Source organism: Nicotiana tabacum, chromosome 9 (genome assembly GCF_000715075.1).
Source record: "Nicotiana tabacum cultivar K326 chromosome 9, ASM71507v2, whole genome shotgun sequence".
NCBI classification, from domain to species: domain Eukaryota; kingdom Viridiplantae; phylum Streptophyta; class Magnoliopsida; order Solanales; family Solanaceae; genus Nicotiana; species Nicotiana tabacum.
In genome coordinates, this window is record NC_134088.1 from 98,133,705 (window position 1) to 98,152,368 (window position 18,664).

At 35.4% G+C, this 18,664-nt stretch overlaps 1 protein-coding gene across 1 annotated transcript; it reads right to left on the reverse strand.

Moving 5' to 3' along the window:
- Positions 1-11,554: 11,554 nt before the first annotated feature.
- On the reverse strand, positions 11,555-18,157 carry LOC107827784 (transcription factor LHW). The gene is made up of 10 exons (XM_016654985.2): positions 17,316-18,157; positions 15,903-16,103; positions 15,712-15,793; positions 15,310-15,351; positions 15,169-15,228; positions 13,261-14,862; positions 13,019-13,120; positions 12,571-12,711; positions 12,324-12,449; positions 11,555-12,210 (listed from the first exon to the last, which is right to left on the reverse strand). Exons 1-10 carry the CDS (start codon positions 17,408-17,410, stop codon positions 12,031-12,033), a joined length of 2,631 nt encoding a protein of 876 aa, XP_016510471.1. The 5' UTR covers positions 17,411-18,157; the 3' UTR covers positions 11,555-12,030.
- Between the last annotated feature and the right edge of the window lie 507 nt (positions 18,158-18,664).

An 18,664-nucleotide genomic window follows, 5' to 3' on the forward strand; every position in this document is an offset into this window, starting at 1 on the left:
TCCTTAAAGATATTTTACCTACACAATAAGGAATAAAATTAGGTGTATCCCCCCAGGATTCAACAAACTCCTCTGGTTATTAAACTGGGAACAGAACTAGCAGAAAATTCAATAAAAAAACCCAGCATAGAAGGAGGAGGATAAATAGAAAGGAGTTGGAAAATCTTTGTCATTATTCATAAGAGTGTCTTGCATAGGAGGAAGAAAGAAGTTTGAGAAAAGTGTGTATTTAACTTTCCAAAAATTATGTTTATGTGGTGCTGCTCCAACGGCTAATTAACGACTAGTTTCCAATGGCTTGCTAACGACTAATTTTCAACGGCTAGTTGTAACAGCTAGTTTGACTATTTCAAGATGAGAGAAATTAAATAAAAATAAGGGACACTTCCTTTTGAGATACCCACAAATTCCAATAATCCCCCACATATCTCAAAGGGAATATAATAATAAAGAGAGAGATTATAATTTGTTGAGTTTCGGGTGTAATAAAATTCATCTGGTGTCTTATGGACTATGAACCAGACATAGATAAAATAAGATTTAACTTACAGAATAATTAGTGAAGTTGACAACTTCTATGAACCATAAAAATTCTTGTTATAAGCTAGGGATCTTATTCATCATATTATGCCCCCCCACAATTTCTGTTGTTACCGCGGTTTTGCGTTAATAGGCCATGCGCACGTCTGGTATTCATGAGTGCTCTAAAACTTTTGCCACAAATTTCATAGGAGCAGCGTCACTCCATACTTATATAGGTCCATCCATCAAGTATATTCTACAGTGCAATACACCACCCGTAAAAGGCTATGGATTATTGGATTAAGAGTTTAATAAATCAACCTCACATTCTTTGCAGTCTTGCATAATATACACACACTATACGAAGAAACATAATTTAATAGTACACATTTGATCAACTAATGACTTGTTATTACCCATATGAACCTACTTCATGGAATCTCCAATCACATAGGTTGGGTTACCACACTTGGTTACAAGCCCCATTACAAGGCTCGACATTTAATTTAAAATTAGTAAAAAAACATTAAAAATAATAATAATAATAATAATAATAATAATAATAATAATAATAATAATAATAATAATAATAATAATAATAATAATAATAATAATAATAATAATAATAATAATAATAATAATAATAACAATAATAATAATAATAATAATAATAATAATAATAATAATAATAATAATAATAATAATAATAATAATAATAATAATAATAATAATAATAATAATAATAATAACAGAATTTTTATATTGGTTCGCATTCAATGTAAATCCTACGTCCAGTCCCCTTGGGTTGCAAGGGTGATCTCTTTCAGTGTTTAAAGTGTGTCGAGTACAAGTTGGTTGATGTAGCTTTCACCAACAACTTAGTTTCTATGTCACTTTTTCCTTCATGATACAATGCTTCACCAGTGTTTATCTCTTTTTACACAGCAGATTTAAAATGAAGTACAATACTTGTTTGGAGTAGAACAAAAAGAGTGATAATGGTTCGTTCAAAGTATGTCTGCTTCAAGCCCGGAACAGATGTATATATACTTCGTGAGGCCTTCTTGATTCTTGATTTACATAAATCTTGAGAGATTACAAACCCAAGGGAATTGATCCTTGAACCTAATCACAAATTGATTCTTTCCAAGAATAAGGTTAGGTTTCCGTTAATCTTCCTTGACTTGTGTCCTTAACATGCTTTTCTTCAGCTGACAAATCTTTCTGTTACTTGAGTGATTGATGATGGATCCCTGATTTCGGGATTTAACGATCTCCAGTGTAGAACTTTGCACTCTTATTTTTCTTTGATTTTGGGACCTTCCTATACTAGCTTCTGTCATTTATCTATCAAATCATTGATTGATTCTTCTTCCGGATTTCCGCTGCTTCTTCCTTTTTCATAGCTAGTCATTTATACTTTTTCTTTCCTTTGTTTTCGTTGATGGATTATTTCCCCTAGTCCATGCTTGAATGATAGGGAGTCTTGATTTATTTGTATTGTCCCATGTGATCCTGCACCAAATGTGATATATTATTTTTCATCATTGAAACTCATATTTAACAATCTCCCCCTTTTTGATGATGACAAAAATAATATATATAAACAACAGTTTACTTCCATGTTGGTTTGATGCATAGTCGACTCCTCCTCAACATGTGTTGCATATGCTTCAGTCGACTCCCCCTCAACAGGTGCTGGATATGCTTCAGTTGACTCCCCCTTAACAAGTGCTGCTATTTGTCCTGCAATATATGACTATCTTTTATCCCCCTTTTGACATCAGCAAAGAGGGAATATGCATATATACAATTGAAATTAAGTAGAAACAAGTACATCATAGGCAAATATTTGCAAATTATAGGCATGGAGAGTTTAGCAAAAGTAAAGAAAGTATCCAGCGACTGGTTATTCAGTCCAAAACAGCAAAATGGAAAAATAATTGTCTGAAACATCCACAACTAACGACGTAAAAAATAAGTAAAAGTGTTGCAAATCGCCTCCTTTAGACGGTCAAAGTTGGCATTAGCTGAAACTGTCACCCCATCAATCCTATCATGTACTTCCTTGAAGGCTTTGACTGCGTTTTCTGCAAGTTTGAGAATTTTGACCCTTATCTTTGAAACGTCGGACCCAGTCTCTTTGGAGATGGCATGGATGTCCCCAACCGTTGATTGAGTTGCAGCAAGAAGGTCCTTGATGATGGTCAACTTGTTGTCAATGATAGTCAATTTCTCTACAAGATCAGGATCAGCTACACTATGATGGGAAACAGAGGCTTTGATCTTAGAATCACGCTGAAAATTCTTGACTTCACCTTCCTATTTCTTCACCCAGGAACCCTTAGTACACATATACCCCATACTCGAAAAGGCTCTAGAGTTGTAGGACTTTGAAACAGAGACAAAAGGGTATTCTAAGATAGAGATATTGTGGGCTTCCAAGATGTGGGTGATTGCCATACCATAGGGTAAACTGGTGGGATCATAAGCACTTTCAATCATGAATTTTATGACCCATGAGAACATTTTAACCTTAAGTTTGGTCACAAGACAGTAGACAAGAAAGGTATCTCGTTGAGAGAAGGTAGAGAATGAGCCAGTGCGAGGAAGAACAGTAATTGCAATAATGTGTTCCAGAACTCGGGTTTCGAAACTAACATCACTCGAACCTAACTGGTTAGGAAGGAAATAAGATGGACACTCAGCAATATAATATTTTTCTTGATCAAAAGAGGTTTCAAAATCATTAGGCCAAGTATTCTTGAATAGCATAGGAAAACCGAAGCACTTACACTGAAAAATTGAGTCAAACATGGCACAATCAAGGACAATGCGTTTTTCTAGAACTAGGGATTCCAACTTATCAGGCTTGCTAGAACGAAGATTGGCATAAAACATTCTCACTAAAGGTTCATAAACTTTGGGAGGGGGTACAGAGATGAATTTAGATGGTTCTTGAAAAACAAACAAATTTTTTACCTTACAATTGAGGGCCTCCATGTCATCAAGATCGATTACTCTGTCGTGAGCAATGGGCTTTTCTTTTAGAGCAACAAAGGAATTCCTATTTGGGATATCCCAAAAATTGAGGTCAGACTCTAGAGAACTTGAGAGGTCTACTTTGGATTTCTTGGGGGTAAAAGATTCAAGGGAGTCTTCCATGGGCCTTTTGCCAAGAGCTTTTTCTCCTATTCATTGACAGTGGTCAGATGGTTCTGCCTGAGAAGAGGCAAACCCTTCTGAGTAGTCAGACCCTAGGTCTACTTGTTCGGGAGGCTGAGAATAGGGTTTTCCCTTAGAACGAGTACTTTTTCTAGCGGAGGCAGAAGGATTCTTAGAGTGTTTAGCAATTGGAGAATTTTGAAAAAGGGTTTCTGAGCGATAAGAACAATGAAGACAAGGGAGGATGGTTCAGAGGATTAAAAAGAAAGGATTTTGACGGTTGAATACTGGAAAGGAAAGGGTATCAGTGAAGGTTCATGATGATTGATTTTCCTTTCTTGAAAGCTACAACTGATGGGAAAAGAGAGGGAAATCGGAGGCGCTTAATTAATGTGTACTTACAGAGAAAGTAAAACTGAAAACATTAGACGCGTAAGAATTAAAATTAATACATAGGTCCTAATTTTTATGATAAAGCGAAATAATGCGAAGTAGTTCTCTTAGGGAGCAATATCTATCTTCAAGTAATGGCTTAGTAAAAATGTCTGCTAATTGATCAGTGGTGCCAACAAATGATAATTCTATATCTCCCTTAAGGACATGATCTCTAATGAAATGATGTTTAATATCTATATGCTTAGCCCTAGAATGATGCACGGGATTCTTTGAGAGACATATAGCACTAGAGTTATCACAAAATATTTGAATAGGTTTAAAAAAATAGCTCATAGTCACCCAGTTGATGAGACATCCGTAGTAACTGTGTACAGCATTGCCCAATGGATATATATTCTACCTCAGTTGTAGATAATGCAACTGAGCCTTGTTTCTTACTATTCCATGATACTAATGTCTTTCCCAGTAATTGACACATTTCGCTGGTGCTCTTTCTGTCTTCCTTATCACCTGCAAGATCAACATCTGAAAACTCTTCAAGCTTAAAATTATTAGAACGTGGGTACCATAGTCCATATGATATAGTTCTGATGAGATAATGAATTATTCTCTTTACTGAAGTCATATGCAATTCCTTAGGAGTTGACTGAAACCTGGCACATTTACACATACTGAACATAATATCTGGGACTGGCATTCAAGTAAATCAAAGAGTTAATCAGTCCACGATATTTAGTTTCATCAACTGGATTTCCTTTTCCGTCATTGTCGAGACTTGTTGACGGGCCTATTAGTGTACCAATTGCTTTAGCACTGCTCATGCCAAACATTTGAATTAATTCCTTTGTATATTTTGTCTGGCACACAAAAGTTTCTTCTTCAGATTTTTGAATTTGAAGTCCAAGAAAAAATGTAAGCTCTCCCATCATTCTCATTTCAAACTCACTTTGCATAAGACTAGTGAATTCCTTGCATAAAAGAGGGTTAGCACTTCCAAAGATAATATCATTAACATAGACTTGAATAATAAGATTACCTCCTGATGATCTTTTGATAAATAATGTAGTGTCTACTTTACCTCTTGTAAAGCCATGGTCAAGTAAAAATGAGCTAAGCCTTTCGTACCAGGCTCGTGGAACTTGTTTGAGTCCATACAGAGCTTTAGTCAACTTATACGCATGGTAAAGAAATTTTGAATCTTCAAAAACAGGAGGTTGTTTTACATATACCTCCTCATCAATAAAGCCATTTAAAAAAGCGCTTTTGACATCCATTTGGAAAAGTCTAAATCATTTGAAGGATGCATATGCAAGAAGAATCTGTATAGACTCTAGTCGAGCTACTGGTGCAAAGGTTTCATCGTAGTCGACTCCTTCCTACTGTGAGTAGCCTTGGGCTACTAATCTGGCTTTGTTTCTCATAACCTTTCCATCTTCATTTAGTTTATTTCTGAAAATCCATTTGGTTCCAACTACAGTAGTATAGCATTTGCAGGCTTAGGTAACAGTTCCCAAACTTGATTTTTATCAAATTGATCGAGTTCCTCCTGCATCGCTTGTACCCAATTGGAGTCATTTAAGGCTTCCTCAACCTTATTTGGTTCGATCTGAGAGATGAGTGTTGCACTTGCCTTTTTCTTGAGAGCTCCCCTGATTTTCATTCCTTCACTTGGATCTCATATGATAAACTTCTGAGGATATTCCGGTTCACTTCTCCACTCATTTGGACGTGTTGCAATCATATGAGTAGTTGACTCCTTCTATGATTCTGGTTGATTATTGACAGGTTCATTAGTTGACTCTGTGACATCGTCTGTATTATCAGTTGACTTTTGTGATTTGCTTGTCTGTGATGTTTCTTGGCTGATATCTTCATCACCTACAATACTTCCTTTCTCGGCCGTAGTATTATTTTTATCAAATATGACATGTACTGATTCTTCTACAGATAAAGTATGTTTATTATAAACTCTAAAAGATCTACTATTTATAGAATAACCCTGAAAAATACCTTCATCACATTTTGGATCAAATTTTCCAAGATTGTCCTTACCGTTGTTGTGGATAAAACACTTGCTGCCAAAAGGATGAAAATAGCCTATGTTTGGCCGTTTACCTTTCCATAATTCATATGATGTTTCTTCAAGATAGGCCTTATAAGACATCTGTTGAGAATGTGGCAGGATGTGCTTACTGCTTTTGCCCAAAAATGATTTGGCAGGGAATGTTTCAATATTATTGTTCTGTCCATATCTTGTATAGTTCGATTTTTCTGCTCAACAACTCCATTCTGTTGAGGTGATCTTGGAGCTGAAAAGTTGTGAGTATATCCTTGATCATTGCAGAAATTTTCAAATGTTCTGCTTTCGAATTCTCCTCCATGATCACTTTGGATAATTGTAATAAGGTACTCTTTTTCTCTTTCAACTCTTTTAGAGAATATCTCAAAGTATTTCAAAGCTTCATCTTTATGAGATAAGAAAATCACCCATGTAAAACATGGGTAGTCATCAACAATAAAATAAAAAAAGCATATTGTTTTCCTCCAATGCTAGCAGTTCTGGTAGGTCCAAATAAATCTATGTGAAACAATTGTAAGGGCTTAGTAGTAGACACAATGTCTTTGCTTTTGAAGGAGTTTCTGGTTTGTTTACCAATCTGACATGTATCACATACATGATTTCTAGAAAAATTGAGTTTAGGAAGACCAATAATTAAATCATGCTGGGAGAGTTTTTGGGTCGTCATCAATATCATTTTCAGGTCTTTCATTTGTAGCTTTGAAAGTAATTGTTTTCTTCTTTTCTTCCTAGTTTGTTTTCTTGAGATGTGTTTTCTCGAATGCTATAAGATCTCCTCGTAGTTCATCATTTGAAAGTTTGTTTAGATCTTAAGATTCAAGTGCAACTACTTTTGTCTTCCAAGTGGTAGGTAGACTCCTTAGAATTTTTCAAACTTAATCACCACTTGAGTAGGGTTTACCAAAGGCTTTTAGATCGCTAATAATTTTGTTGGACCTTGCAAACATTTCCTCAATGGATTCTCCTTCTTTCATCTGGAAAAGTTCATAGTCATGAACCAACATGTTTATGTGAGTTTCTTTCACTTTATTAGTTCCTTCATATGTAACTTCCAGTTTATCCCACATTTCTTTGGTTGTATCACAACTTGAGATTTTCTCACACTTCTCTACTTATAGCATTATAGAGTAAATTTTATGTCTTAGCATTGACCTGAACAACTGGCATTTGATCGTCTGTGTATTCATCTATATCTTTCGAATCAACGGGTGGTTGAGTTGTTGCTGGTAGTAGATAGTTACCATTTTTGATAACGCGCCATACTTTGACAATATAGGATTTTGCATATAATTCTATTGGCACTTTCTAGTGAGAAAAGTGTTGTCCATTGAAATATGGTGGCCTGACTTGCGACGTTCCTTCTTGAAAGAGTGCTCCAACAGTTACTTGATTTGCCATGATCTTTTCTCACAAGCTATTAAGCAAAAAGTGTGAGACTAGCTCTGCTACCAATTGAAACTACAGGATGGGGGGTGAATTGAAAATTTTTATTTTCAGTATTCTAAGTAGTTGACTAGTTTACCAATTAGTCAACTAGAGATAAGAACAGAACAATAATAATACAGAAATAAAATACAGGAAATAAAGACACCGGAATATTTATACTGGTTAGGATTCAATGTGAATCCTACGTCCAGTCCCCTTGGGTTGCAAGGGTGATCTCTTTGAGTATTTGAAGTATCTCGAGTACAAGTTGGTTGATGTGGCTTTACACCAACAACATAGTTTCTATGTCACTTTTCCCTTTTTGATATAATGTCTCACCAGTGTTTATCTCTTTTTCTTCTCTCATTAATTACACAGCATATCTAAAACGAAGTACAATGCTGTTTGGAGTAGAACAAAAAGAGTGATAATGGTTCGTTCAAAGTATGTCTGCTTCAAGCATGTAACAGATGTATATATACTTCGTGAGGTCTTCTTGACTCTTGATTAAGCGAATCTTGAGAGATTACAAACCCAAGGGAATTGATCCTTGAACCGAATCGCAAATTGATTCTTTCCAAGAATAAGGTTAGGTTTTTGTTGATCTTCCTTGACTTGTGTCCTTGACAGGCATTTCTTTTGCTAGGCATATCTTTCCGGTACTTGAGTGAGTGATTGATGATGGATCCTTGATTTCGGGCTTTGATGATATCCAGTGTAGAACTTTGCACTCTTATTTTCCTTTGATTTTGGGACCTTCATATACTAGCTTCCGTCAAATATCTATCAAATCATTGATTGATTCTTCTTCCAGATTTCCCGTGCTTCTTCCTATTTTATAGCTAGTCATTGATACGTTTTCTTTCCTTTATTTTCGTTGATGGATTATTTTCCCTAGTTCATGCTTGAATGATAGGGAGTCTTGATTTCTTTGTTTTATTCCTTGTGATCCAGCACCAAATGTGATAATATTATTTTTTATCATTAAAACTCATATTTAACAATGATTACAATACTCACTGCCCGTAAAAAATATTAATTTTTGATTTCACATGATTATCATTTCTCTCAAATCCTCTTCTATAATATATGATGGCTTAGTATTCTTCCACAAAGAATCATTATTTTAACACCCAATACGGTAAAAGCATTTTTAATGTGTCACGTCACCTAATATAAACATATATAACTGTTATAAAAGGTGAAATTAGTAATCTAAAAAATAAGATAAGCTACTACAATGTAGAAGTTCTTTGCACTATCGCGATATATTAAATCCTTAATTCTTTCCTGGAATTTCTCTCACTATTAATTGTGCGTCTCTGCCGAATACTTTTAAGCGAATCAATAATTGACCTATTTAAGGGTCTGTTATTGTTTCAACTGTAAAATGAGACTTATTTATACTAACTTCCATAGGAGGAAGTAATAGTGCGAGTTAGCAACTTTTTAGCCCTATAATTTAAAAATAGTCATTGTTATGAAGTTTCACTCGTAGAATTTGAAACTTTATAACAATTGTTATTTTTTAGTTATAGGGGATAAAAATGACTATTTGTGAAATTTTATCCTTCATTGGAGTACTACTGAGTAGTTGAAACATGGCCCTATGTTGTATGGGGCGGAGTGTTGGTCGGTCAAGACATGCCATGTCCAGAAGATGAAGGTGGCGGAGATGAGGATGTTGAGGTGGATGTGCAGGCATACCAGGTTAGATAAAATTAGAAATGAAGTTATTAGGGATAAGATGAGTGTAGTCCCTATGGAGAAAAATATGCGGGAGGAGAGACTTAGATGGTTCGGGCATGTGAAGAGGAGGGGCATTGATGCTCCGGTGAGGAGGTGTTGGTATGGTAGGGTCGACGGAGAGGTAGAGGCATGCCAAAGAAGTATTAGGGAGAGGTGATTAAACAAGATATGGTGTTGCTCCAACTCACTGAGGACATGACCATGAATAGGAAGGTGTGGAGGTTGAGAATTAAGGTAAAGGGTTAGGTGGTCGAGTGTTGTCCTTGTTTGTAGCAGTAGCTTTGATACACCACTTGGTGCCTTCCGTTTCTTTTCTTTTTCTTTTTCTTTTTTTTGTATTTGTACCCCTAGTCTCCTGTTACTACTTGTTGTTGTCTTGTGTTTTGGTTTTCCGATTGCATTACCTTTTGCTAGGTTTGTATTTTTTGCTTTGGTTGTCAGATCAGTTTGCTTGTTATTGCCCTTCCCCTCTCCCCTTCCTGAGCCGAGAGTTTTTCGGAAACAGCCTCTCTACATTTTAAAGTCAGGGATAAGGTCTGCGTACACTCTACCCTCCACAGACCCCACTTGTGGGAATACACTAGGTATGTTGTTATTGCAAATATTTCGTAAAAATGACACCAGATAGTCACTCTGAAGGGCTGTTATTTAGGAATTAGCCAATGCATCCTGAATTTCAGTTTTTCAGCTCAATTTTTGAGACACAAATGTCCTGAATTGTCCCAAAATTAATGTTTTCAATTCATTACTAGCTAATCCATAAATAGTAGCCCTAAAATGGATGTTTGTACACTTCGCCCAAATATTTCGGCTGCTCAATTTGGATCATAGTGGACCATTTAACTTGAGAATCTTACATAAATGTCCCAAAAAGTCTCAACTTACCAACCTCTAGCCACTAATTATAGACATATCAAAACTAGCTAAGCACATATAAAAATTAAAAACCCAAAGAAATAAGGTTCTTTCTCTCCAAGAATCACACACAAAGACCTCCTTTCATATTTTCAAGAGTGATTAGCAACATTAGATGCAAGACGGAAAGGAAATTTTATGGATGAGGTAGCAAATAAAGTTAAGAAATACAAAGAAAATATATATACAATATCTCAAAAATCTAAGCAAAAATGGACTTTTTTCAATGGGTAGGGTTGATATTCATTGAAAACATATAGATAAGTCAATATACAAAATTTGAGGAAGATTGGAGGTGATTTGGACTGATTTGGTATCAAAATTCGTAGTTAAAATCGAGTTTAAAAAAGTTCTTCTGCGACACATGTATCAAACATGTATCACGCATGTATCTCACACGCAGGTATACATGTGATACACATTCGATACAAATATGATACATATGTGATACAAAAGTGATACACAGTGTGATACACCTATCATTTTTTTTATGTTCATCTTTTACTTCGAATTTTTAATTCAAACCACCTCAAAACTACAAAAAATCATCCCAAAACTAAGATTCATGCTCTTTAAGATGTACCCAATCTATTCTAATAACACTCACTCAAAAGAAAGTAAAAATTTGACTTTTTTTGGCTACAAATAGCTAATTGGCTAATATTAATAATATTTTATGAATTGACTAATTTTTATAATAAGCTACTTATAAATGGACATAGCTGGTATTTTCCCTTTCCAAAATGTGGGCTAAGCTCTAATAAGAGTTTCAAATGTGTTGCAACAATGATCGTCAAAACAGCCCAAAGCATAGCTTGGAAAATATTAGATCCAGGATCCATTCTCAAAGGAGCAGATAAGGGCCAGTTGAATGTAGTGGAGGAAGAATTACTGATTTGAAAAGTCAAAAGAGTTTTATTACTTGAAAACTCAGTTAAATAGGAGTAGTTATTTTTGTATGGTACTAGAGCATAGATGAACGTATCAGCTGATCAATGGACTCAAAATGGCTAGTCTGACATTTTTTTTAACAACTGTAGTGTCCGAATCAGTTTGTGCGCAATAGGATAGCTCGACATTGCCTGATGGATAAAGTGAAATGCCATACGAACCCTCTACAAAGAAATATTTTTCCTACTTTTGTAATGATTTTTATTTCCTATATTTATTAAGTAAACGTGGTGAAGAAAAAGGATTGTATGTAAGCTAAATAAGAGATGGATTAGACTTTTAAAACATTCTTTTCCAAGGATAATGAAGTGGAAATGGAAGAAGAGAAGTCGACAAGGCAAACCAGAAGAATTCAGCTGGCAAAAACACAATTGAAAGCCAGAGAAACATGTCCAGAGAAAATGGAAGAATAGATTACACATCACCTAACTAAATACCCGAGCTCACTTCCTATCATCTCCATCTTTTCTATACAACAGTAAAACCAAGAATCTTCTCCTCATCACATGAACCATCTCCCTTCTCCCTTTATCTAATTAAAATTAGTACACTTCAAGGTAAGAATATAAAATAAAAAAGCGTCCGATTGCCAGATATTACAACATTGATGGATTGTGAAAGTAATTAAAAGTATCTACTGTCCTGAACAACAGGCTTAGATACAACTTGGCACGCTCGGGAGTTCTGGATACTTCAAGAACTTGGCAGACGAAAAATGAGGATTAGCTGTAAACCAAAAGGATCTGCCGAGTGTACATGTTAGTCATGGCGAGTAATGGTTGACTGCTCACTCTTAACACGTGCAGACGAAGATCATAGCCTGTTCATCATTGTAAATTACATGGTCTGCCTGTTGCAGGTATTGAAGCTGCTTGGTGAAATGAATGCACCATCGTTGTGTTATTATTGTCGATAGCATTAGCAGATTCTGCTCCACCTTTAGATGTTTGCTCCAAGAGGCGAACAAGTGAGATGAATATATCCATCCTCGTCACGTCTCTGTTTGCCTATATTTAAACATCAAATATTTATGTTGTGTTGAAGATGACAAAAGTGCAAAGTACTATTGTTCTAATGCAAGAAGCAACTGCCACCCGGATCCTGATAAGTAGAAATATACCTCTACGGCGAACCTTGCCCATATTTTGTCATTCCTCGTTTCCATAACCCCTTTTAAGATTGTCAAGCCCAATCCTCTTATTATGTCAGCTATTTCCAGAAACAGACCTCGTTCTTCGCAAAGCATCTGCAGAAAACAAACAAATTCAGTATATATTTCCCTAACAATAATGACACCTTGTCTATTGCTAGAACCATAAACGAGTTCAAAGAAGAGCAACACTTCGTAATTTAACAGATATTCTAACCTCTACAAGCATTTGACGAGGTTGATTCAGATCCTCAACTATTATAGGGCAGACCATAGACTGCGAACCAACTTCATATGCCCATGTTGCTCCACCTTCAGAATTATCTTTTAAAAGCAGTCCTCCTTCCTTGCTGATAATCTGCAGGTTCACAACACAAAGAGGAAAAGTAGTAAGTAATCCTCAAGTACATTCAGGCTTCTTGTATCACTTGCTAACAACATATCATTCTAACATTTTGTAGAGAGTACTAAAATGTTTGCAAAATGTAAAGTAAGAAACTTATGCTAACAGTAGTGATGCTATAAGATTCCTTTGTTAATCTTCTAAACTTGAAAATTTTCCATCTCTTCGTAGTCCCACGAGCAGAAATTTAAGTTCATGACATAGTTAGAAAACCAAGTTTTGACAACGGGATCACAAAAAGATTAAATGGTTAGGAGCAAACCTTTGACTCTCCAGTCTGCTTTAATTTGTCAGCATGTTTGGTGACACTCTGCAAGAAAAGCATGTGCTTGATTGTGCGTTCCAGTAGTGCATCAATGCTACACTGAAATCAAAAAATCCAAAAAGGAAAAAGCGTCTATAAGAGAAATTATTCATCCTACAGAATAGGAAAGAAATATATATACATAATAATAATGAAAATATATTAAAGGAAATGGTAAAGAGTTCAAAACTAAGTATAACCTTTGCCCCATTTGGAACAATTTCTCGCAGTTCTTTGACACGATCTTGGATCATTTGCCGGTCTTTTGGCCTTGGTCTAGGATTCTCTCCTGGTTTAAGCCTTTTGCGGCTGGTTTTGCTCGTCTCATCAGGCTTCTTAGAATATCCAGTAGAAACACTGCTAGTTGGCTTTGTCTCATGACCCTGTTCCACCCATGAACTAATTTGTGACCCATAAATTGAACTACTCTGCGAATAGGCTCCTGTGTTTTCATTGGAGCACTCAGATCTAAATGAACGAGAAACCATTGCTCCTGATTTTGCAAGAGTTTTGGGCTGGCCAAATACCTCTCCTTGAATTTGACTAGAGAAACCAGCTCGGCCGTAGGAAGATACAGCATTTGGAGCAGAGGACCTACTCAAATTCGTTATTGTTGTCCGACAAGAAACATCATCATCCAAATTCTGCTTGGCGGAAGGCTTGGATGCTATGGAATCCAAAAGACGCTCAAAACCAGCCGCAGAAAATGATCCACTATCGGACATTCCTTGATTGATTGTCGAAGAAGCAGCATACTGACTAATTACGGAAGTAGAAGTAGAGTTATTCTTAATCCAATCCTCTGTGTTCGAGTCTGGTCCGTTACTTTGATAACTATTCCTTTCATTAAGTAGTTTATTTTTTAATTCGGTACCCAGAACATCAAAGAGGTCATCCCCCGAGTGACCTTGGACACAGGAATCTTCATATTTGTTATTTTCAAGTAAAGCATTATGCTCCATGTTTTCATGTTTTTCACCATAAACCTCTTGCATGTACTTGCTTGAACACGGGTGCTCATTCTGTGTTAGCATAATACCGAGCGCTTGAAACAAATCGTTTTCTACTATTCCGTTACTCTCATCCCACATAAATTGTGAACTCTGACCATCAGAATTATTATTGGTAATCACATCATTCCCAACATAAGACGAAGAAGATGCGTCCAATTTTGAAGTGATTTGAAGCCCATTTCCAGTAGACTTTGTGCAAGAGTTGATTTTGCCAAAATCATGGCTACCAGCATTTGAAGTGATCCCCTGTTCAAACAACCTTAAGCTGCCACTATCTACAGTTAATGAATCAATAGAATGCTGATGAAAGGGAGGCCTCAGAATGTGCAAAGAAGCTTGTTGACTCGTCCATATGTTGGAGTCTGGAGAAATTACCTCTGCTTTAATCACATTATTTATTAGGTGGCAATTAGGAGACAGGTTTGCTTTCACCTCTGGAACAATTTTGTGAAACTGACGATCATGAGAATCAACAAAACTTTGGGACATATTGGGGGCTCGAAATGTTGCATCAGTAGACAGGATTCTATTCTGAACTTGTGAAGCCAGAGAGGAAGTTTGACCAACGAAACTGTCAGTCTGACTTGAGTTACTCTGATAACTGCAGCTAGCAATAATTGGAGTGGAGTTCATCGATTTGGCTCTCCCATAAGAATCTAGAGAAACTGGTGCAGTGTTAACTGCAGGATCTTTCATTGCATTTTCATCGGATAACAAGACACCAGGAACACATCCTAGTTGACTTATCAGCATCCTCGCGTCCTCCACAAAACCCATATTCTCCATTATCTGAGGCAGCAAAAATGACCATTTTACTTTACATAATTTATGATAGTAAAATTGAAAAACAAAAGTTTAATCAATCAGTTAGCCTAAATCCCAAACTAGTTGGATCCGCAATACGAATCCCCTATTCTTCTATTCATTCCCCGATTCATCAACATAAGTTCTCTTTTAAGGCAACAACTAAGGGATCTAGCTTGAGAACAAATTATTGTACGCAATGATGGTAGATATAATTCGAGTACCTTAGTGCCCAAGACTATTTTTCACCAAGTAAGATTTTAAAATGGGAAAGAAAAATGAAGAACTTACATGTGAGCATGATCCAAATTGGACAACACCATGAGGAAGAATAGGAACAACTGCAATTGTCTGCATATCAGTAAACAAAAAGAATCAGTGAGCCGCAAAAGAAACACACACAGCATTTGCGTTAATTCAAACAGATTGTACCTTGATGCCAGCATTAAATTGTTGAGTCAGCTCTTTCAGTACCTAAAAGAACCACATCGTATGGATACACCAGTAAGTATCAGTTAATGCATCCAGAAGATGCAATGAGACACAAATTACATTACATCGTTGCATAAAAAAGATAACCTAGTTTAAGTTTGTCGTTAACCTTACAGAAAAAAAACCAAAAAAAAAGCGTTGTATCTAACTTTGACAGAATTAAGTTGAATTGTGAAATATTAACTTTTTACCACACAAGTTATTATGGGCAAGGGACAGCTATTCAAATACTAATTGCAATGGAGAAAGTACAGATCATGTATAATATGTAATACAGGCCACATATCTCTTTCTTGGGAGAAAACTTAACCACAGCAAGCTAGGAATTATCTCAATATGTACCTCTGGTGGATGAGCTACTCTACTAAAACCATCTGAATGAAACCACTGATGATTCCCAGTAACTGCAGCCCGACCGACTAGTCTGAGAAGAAAAATTATGAATATCAACGACATGGTACGAGTAAACGAACTCTTTGCTGATACTCATTTTTAAAAAGATAGAATCAATAAACTGAATTAAGAAATTATACCCTTCTCCTACTAGATTGAATTGACTTTCCGTCATCATTTTGTTTACGAGTAAATGCACTCTCTCCCCTGCCTGATTCATAAGCTGAGAATTACAAACACCCCAATCTTGGAATGATAGTTCAGTATTCTCAATTTCAGATATTCCAAGAATTCCAGAGAATGTTAAGGGTTGATAATAGGATTCTTCCCAAATTAAAAGCCTGTCAATAAGTAAAAGAAAAAATTGTTAAAGAATCACTTGAAAAAACTTTAGTGAAGGGGTTAACAAAATACCAGCAGATAAGCCAAAATTCAGTGTCATTAAAAAGAAAGTGACAGTTCTGTGTTCCTATTTGCAAGACTATTGGAGAAGTGTGTATATAAAATAAAGAGTATGCTTGCATACAGGAAATCATAAGGGTTTCAGCAAATTAAAACAAATCACTTTCATTTTTTTTCATTCCACAAAGATTCTTCAAGACAAAATGGACTAAAACAACCACAACATTCCAAAAGCAGAAAATGACATTTTCCAGATTACAAAGCCAAAAGCAGAAAATGAAACAATATTCTGTAAATCCATAGCATGTAAAGTAATACCATAATAAACAATAATGTGTAGCACAGTATTATGCTACACATTACAAAGCTCTAAGTTTGCTTGGTCAAAGAAAGGAACTGAGCACAATAGAATCAGTGAAACTCAGTTTACAGTTTTCCAGCAGCTGAAGTGCTGAACAACAAAAGGACCATCAGACTTTACACTTTTTCAGTTTCTTACTTTCATTTGCCCTCCATTTTCTCAGCAAAGTGAAAACAATTGTCAGTACAAAATCCAAAACAACAAGAAAAACGAAAAGATGAAAAAGAAATTCTACAAAATAAACAAAAAGGCAAATACATTTTTCTCCATTTACCCAACAAAAAAGAATAATCACATAAATCTGAACTCAACTCACAAGCCAAGATTATTATTTTTTTATTTTTGAGCAGGAGGATTTCCTTGTTCTACTTTCATTTTCTTCCCCCGTTTTTAAAAAGAAAAAAAATAATTTAAAAAAAAGGCTTACCCAACTTGAAAAAAGATAAAAAGAAGAATTTACATTAAATCTGAACTCAACCCACAAAGCCAAGATTACATTTTTTTCAGCTTCTAATTTTTCTTTTGAGAAAGAAAATCAAAAGAAAAAATAAAAAAGCTAAAGCCGCATGAAAAAACTAACAAAAATGCCACAAAAAAGAAATGAAATCAACCCACAAGCCAAGATCATTTTTTTTTTCACTACCATGGAAAAAATTTCACTTAAACAAAACACAAGCCAATATTACATTTTTCTACATTCAATTTAATTTTTTACTTTTGAAAAAAGAAAAAAAAACTAAACCCACATGAAAAAAAAGAGAATTTGATTCATTGAAATAAGAAAACTCACTTAGTATTCTGGCAACCGATCTTCCAAAAAACAGCATAAGACCATTGGTTCACTCCACAAAGTGTCTTCAAAACCTCTTTCAACAAATACCCCATTTGCACTAATTTTTGTTTGTGAATATCTCAAACAGAGAGAAAAAACACTTTCTGTGTTTTCTCTTTCCTTTTCTTGTTTTTTTCAGCTAAAAATATAGATTAAAGGAACTAACTTCCTCTGCAAGAGCCCCGCCCAGCTTGTTTAGTTCTTAATCCACCACTTCTTTTTCTCACAGGATCCAAATTTTGTACTATCATATCCCTGCAACCCATTCTATGGGTTGAAAAAAGTTAAAGTGAAAAAAAAGGGAGATTTTTTTAAAGCCAAAAATGGAGAAGACAACCCTTTGGAGAAAACTACACTATACCACAAGCTTTAAGTTCACAGCTAACAACAACTACAATTTTCTCCATTTTTTACAAAAAAACAAGAAAATGGGAAAAAGATATGAATGTTAAGAATTGAAAGGAGTTAAAGATCAGAGCTTTGATGAGTGTTCTTGGATTCTTGGTTCTTGGGGCTGTAAAAAGTGAATCTTTTGGTGTTTTAGAGTTTACTCACTGTGTGTATTGTGTGTTTTAGTGGGCAAAAAGGAATGGTTATTTTTCGTGGGGCTGTTGTTGTGTTTGCAGTGTTTTGCTCTGTGTTCATCAGAAGAAGAAGAAGCAGAGGGAAGGAGGAGGAGGGTAAAAATAGGTGGTAGGGAGTGTGCTAAAATACGCTCATGTCTGGTGGGGTTTTGCTAAAATACGCTAATGATTACTCCCCTTCTTATTTTATGTGATACATTTTAAAAGTTGAAGTACAAAGAGATATAAAATTTGCAGTATTTATTTATGTTGATATAAAATTCGACAAGGTGGGTTGCTCTGATGGTAAGCACCCTCCCAAGAGCAAGGTGGAAAGTTCTTGAAGGGAAGTATGTCGAGGGTCATTTGAAAATAGCCTCTCTACCCGGGTAGGGGTAAGGTCTGCGTACACACTATCCTCCCCAGACCCTACTAGTGAGATTATACTGGGTTGTTGTTGTTGTTGTTGTTGTTATTTATGTAAATATAATATAAATTATTTTATTAAAGATAAAATAAAAAATTTGAAATTATATTATTTCGAAATATAAAATTTTTTAGTTTGGGACAAACTAAAAAAAGATACATTAGTAAATTGGAATAGAACGAGTAATTAATAAAAGAATTTGTAGTTTAATTTTTAATTTTTATTTGACAAAAATAGGCTTGGGAATAGTATAGAATTACGGGGTTTTTGCCACTGTGGGAGTTTCTTGTCGGCTTTCTGGTCTCTTTCCAATTCAG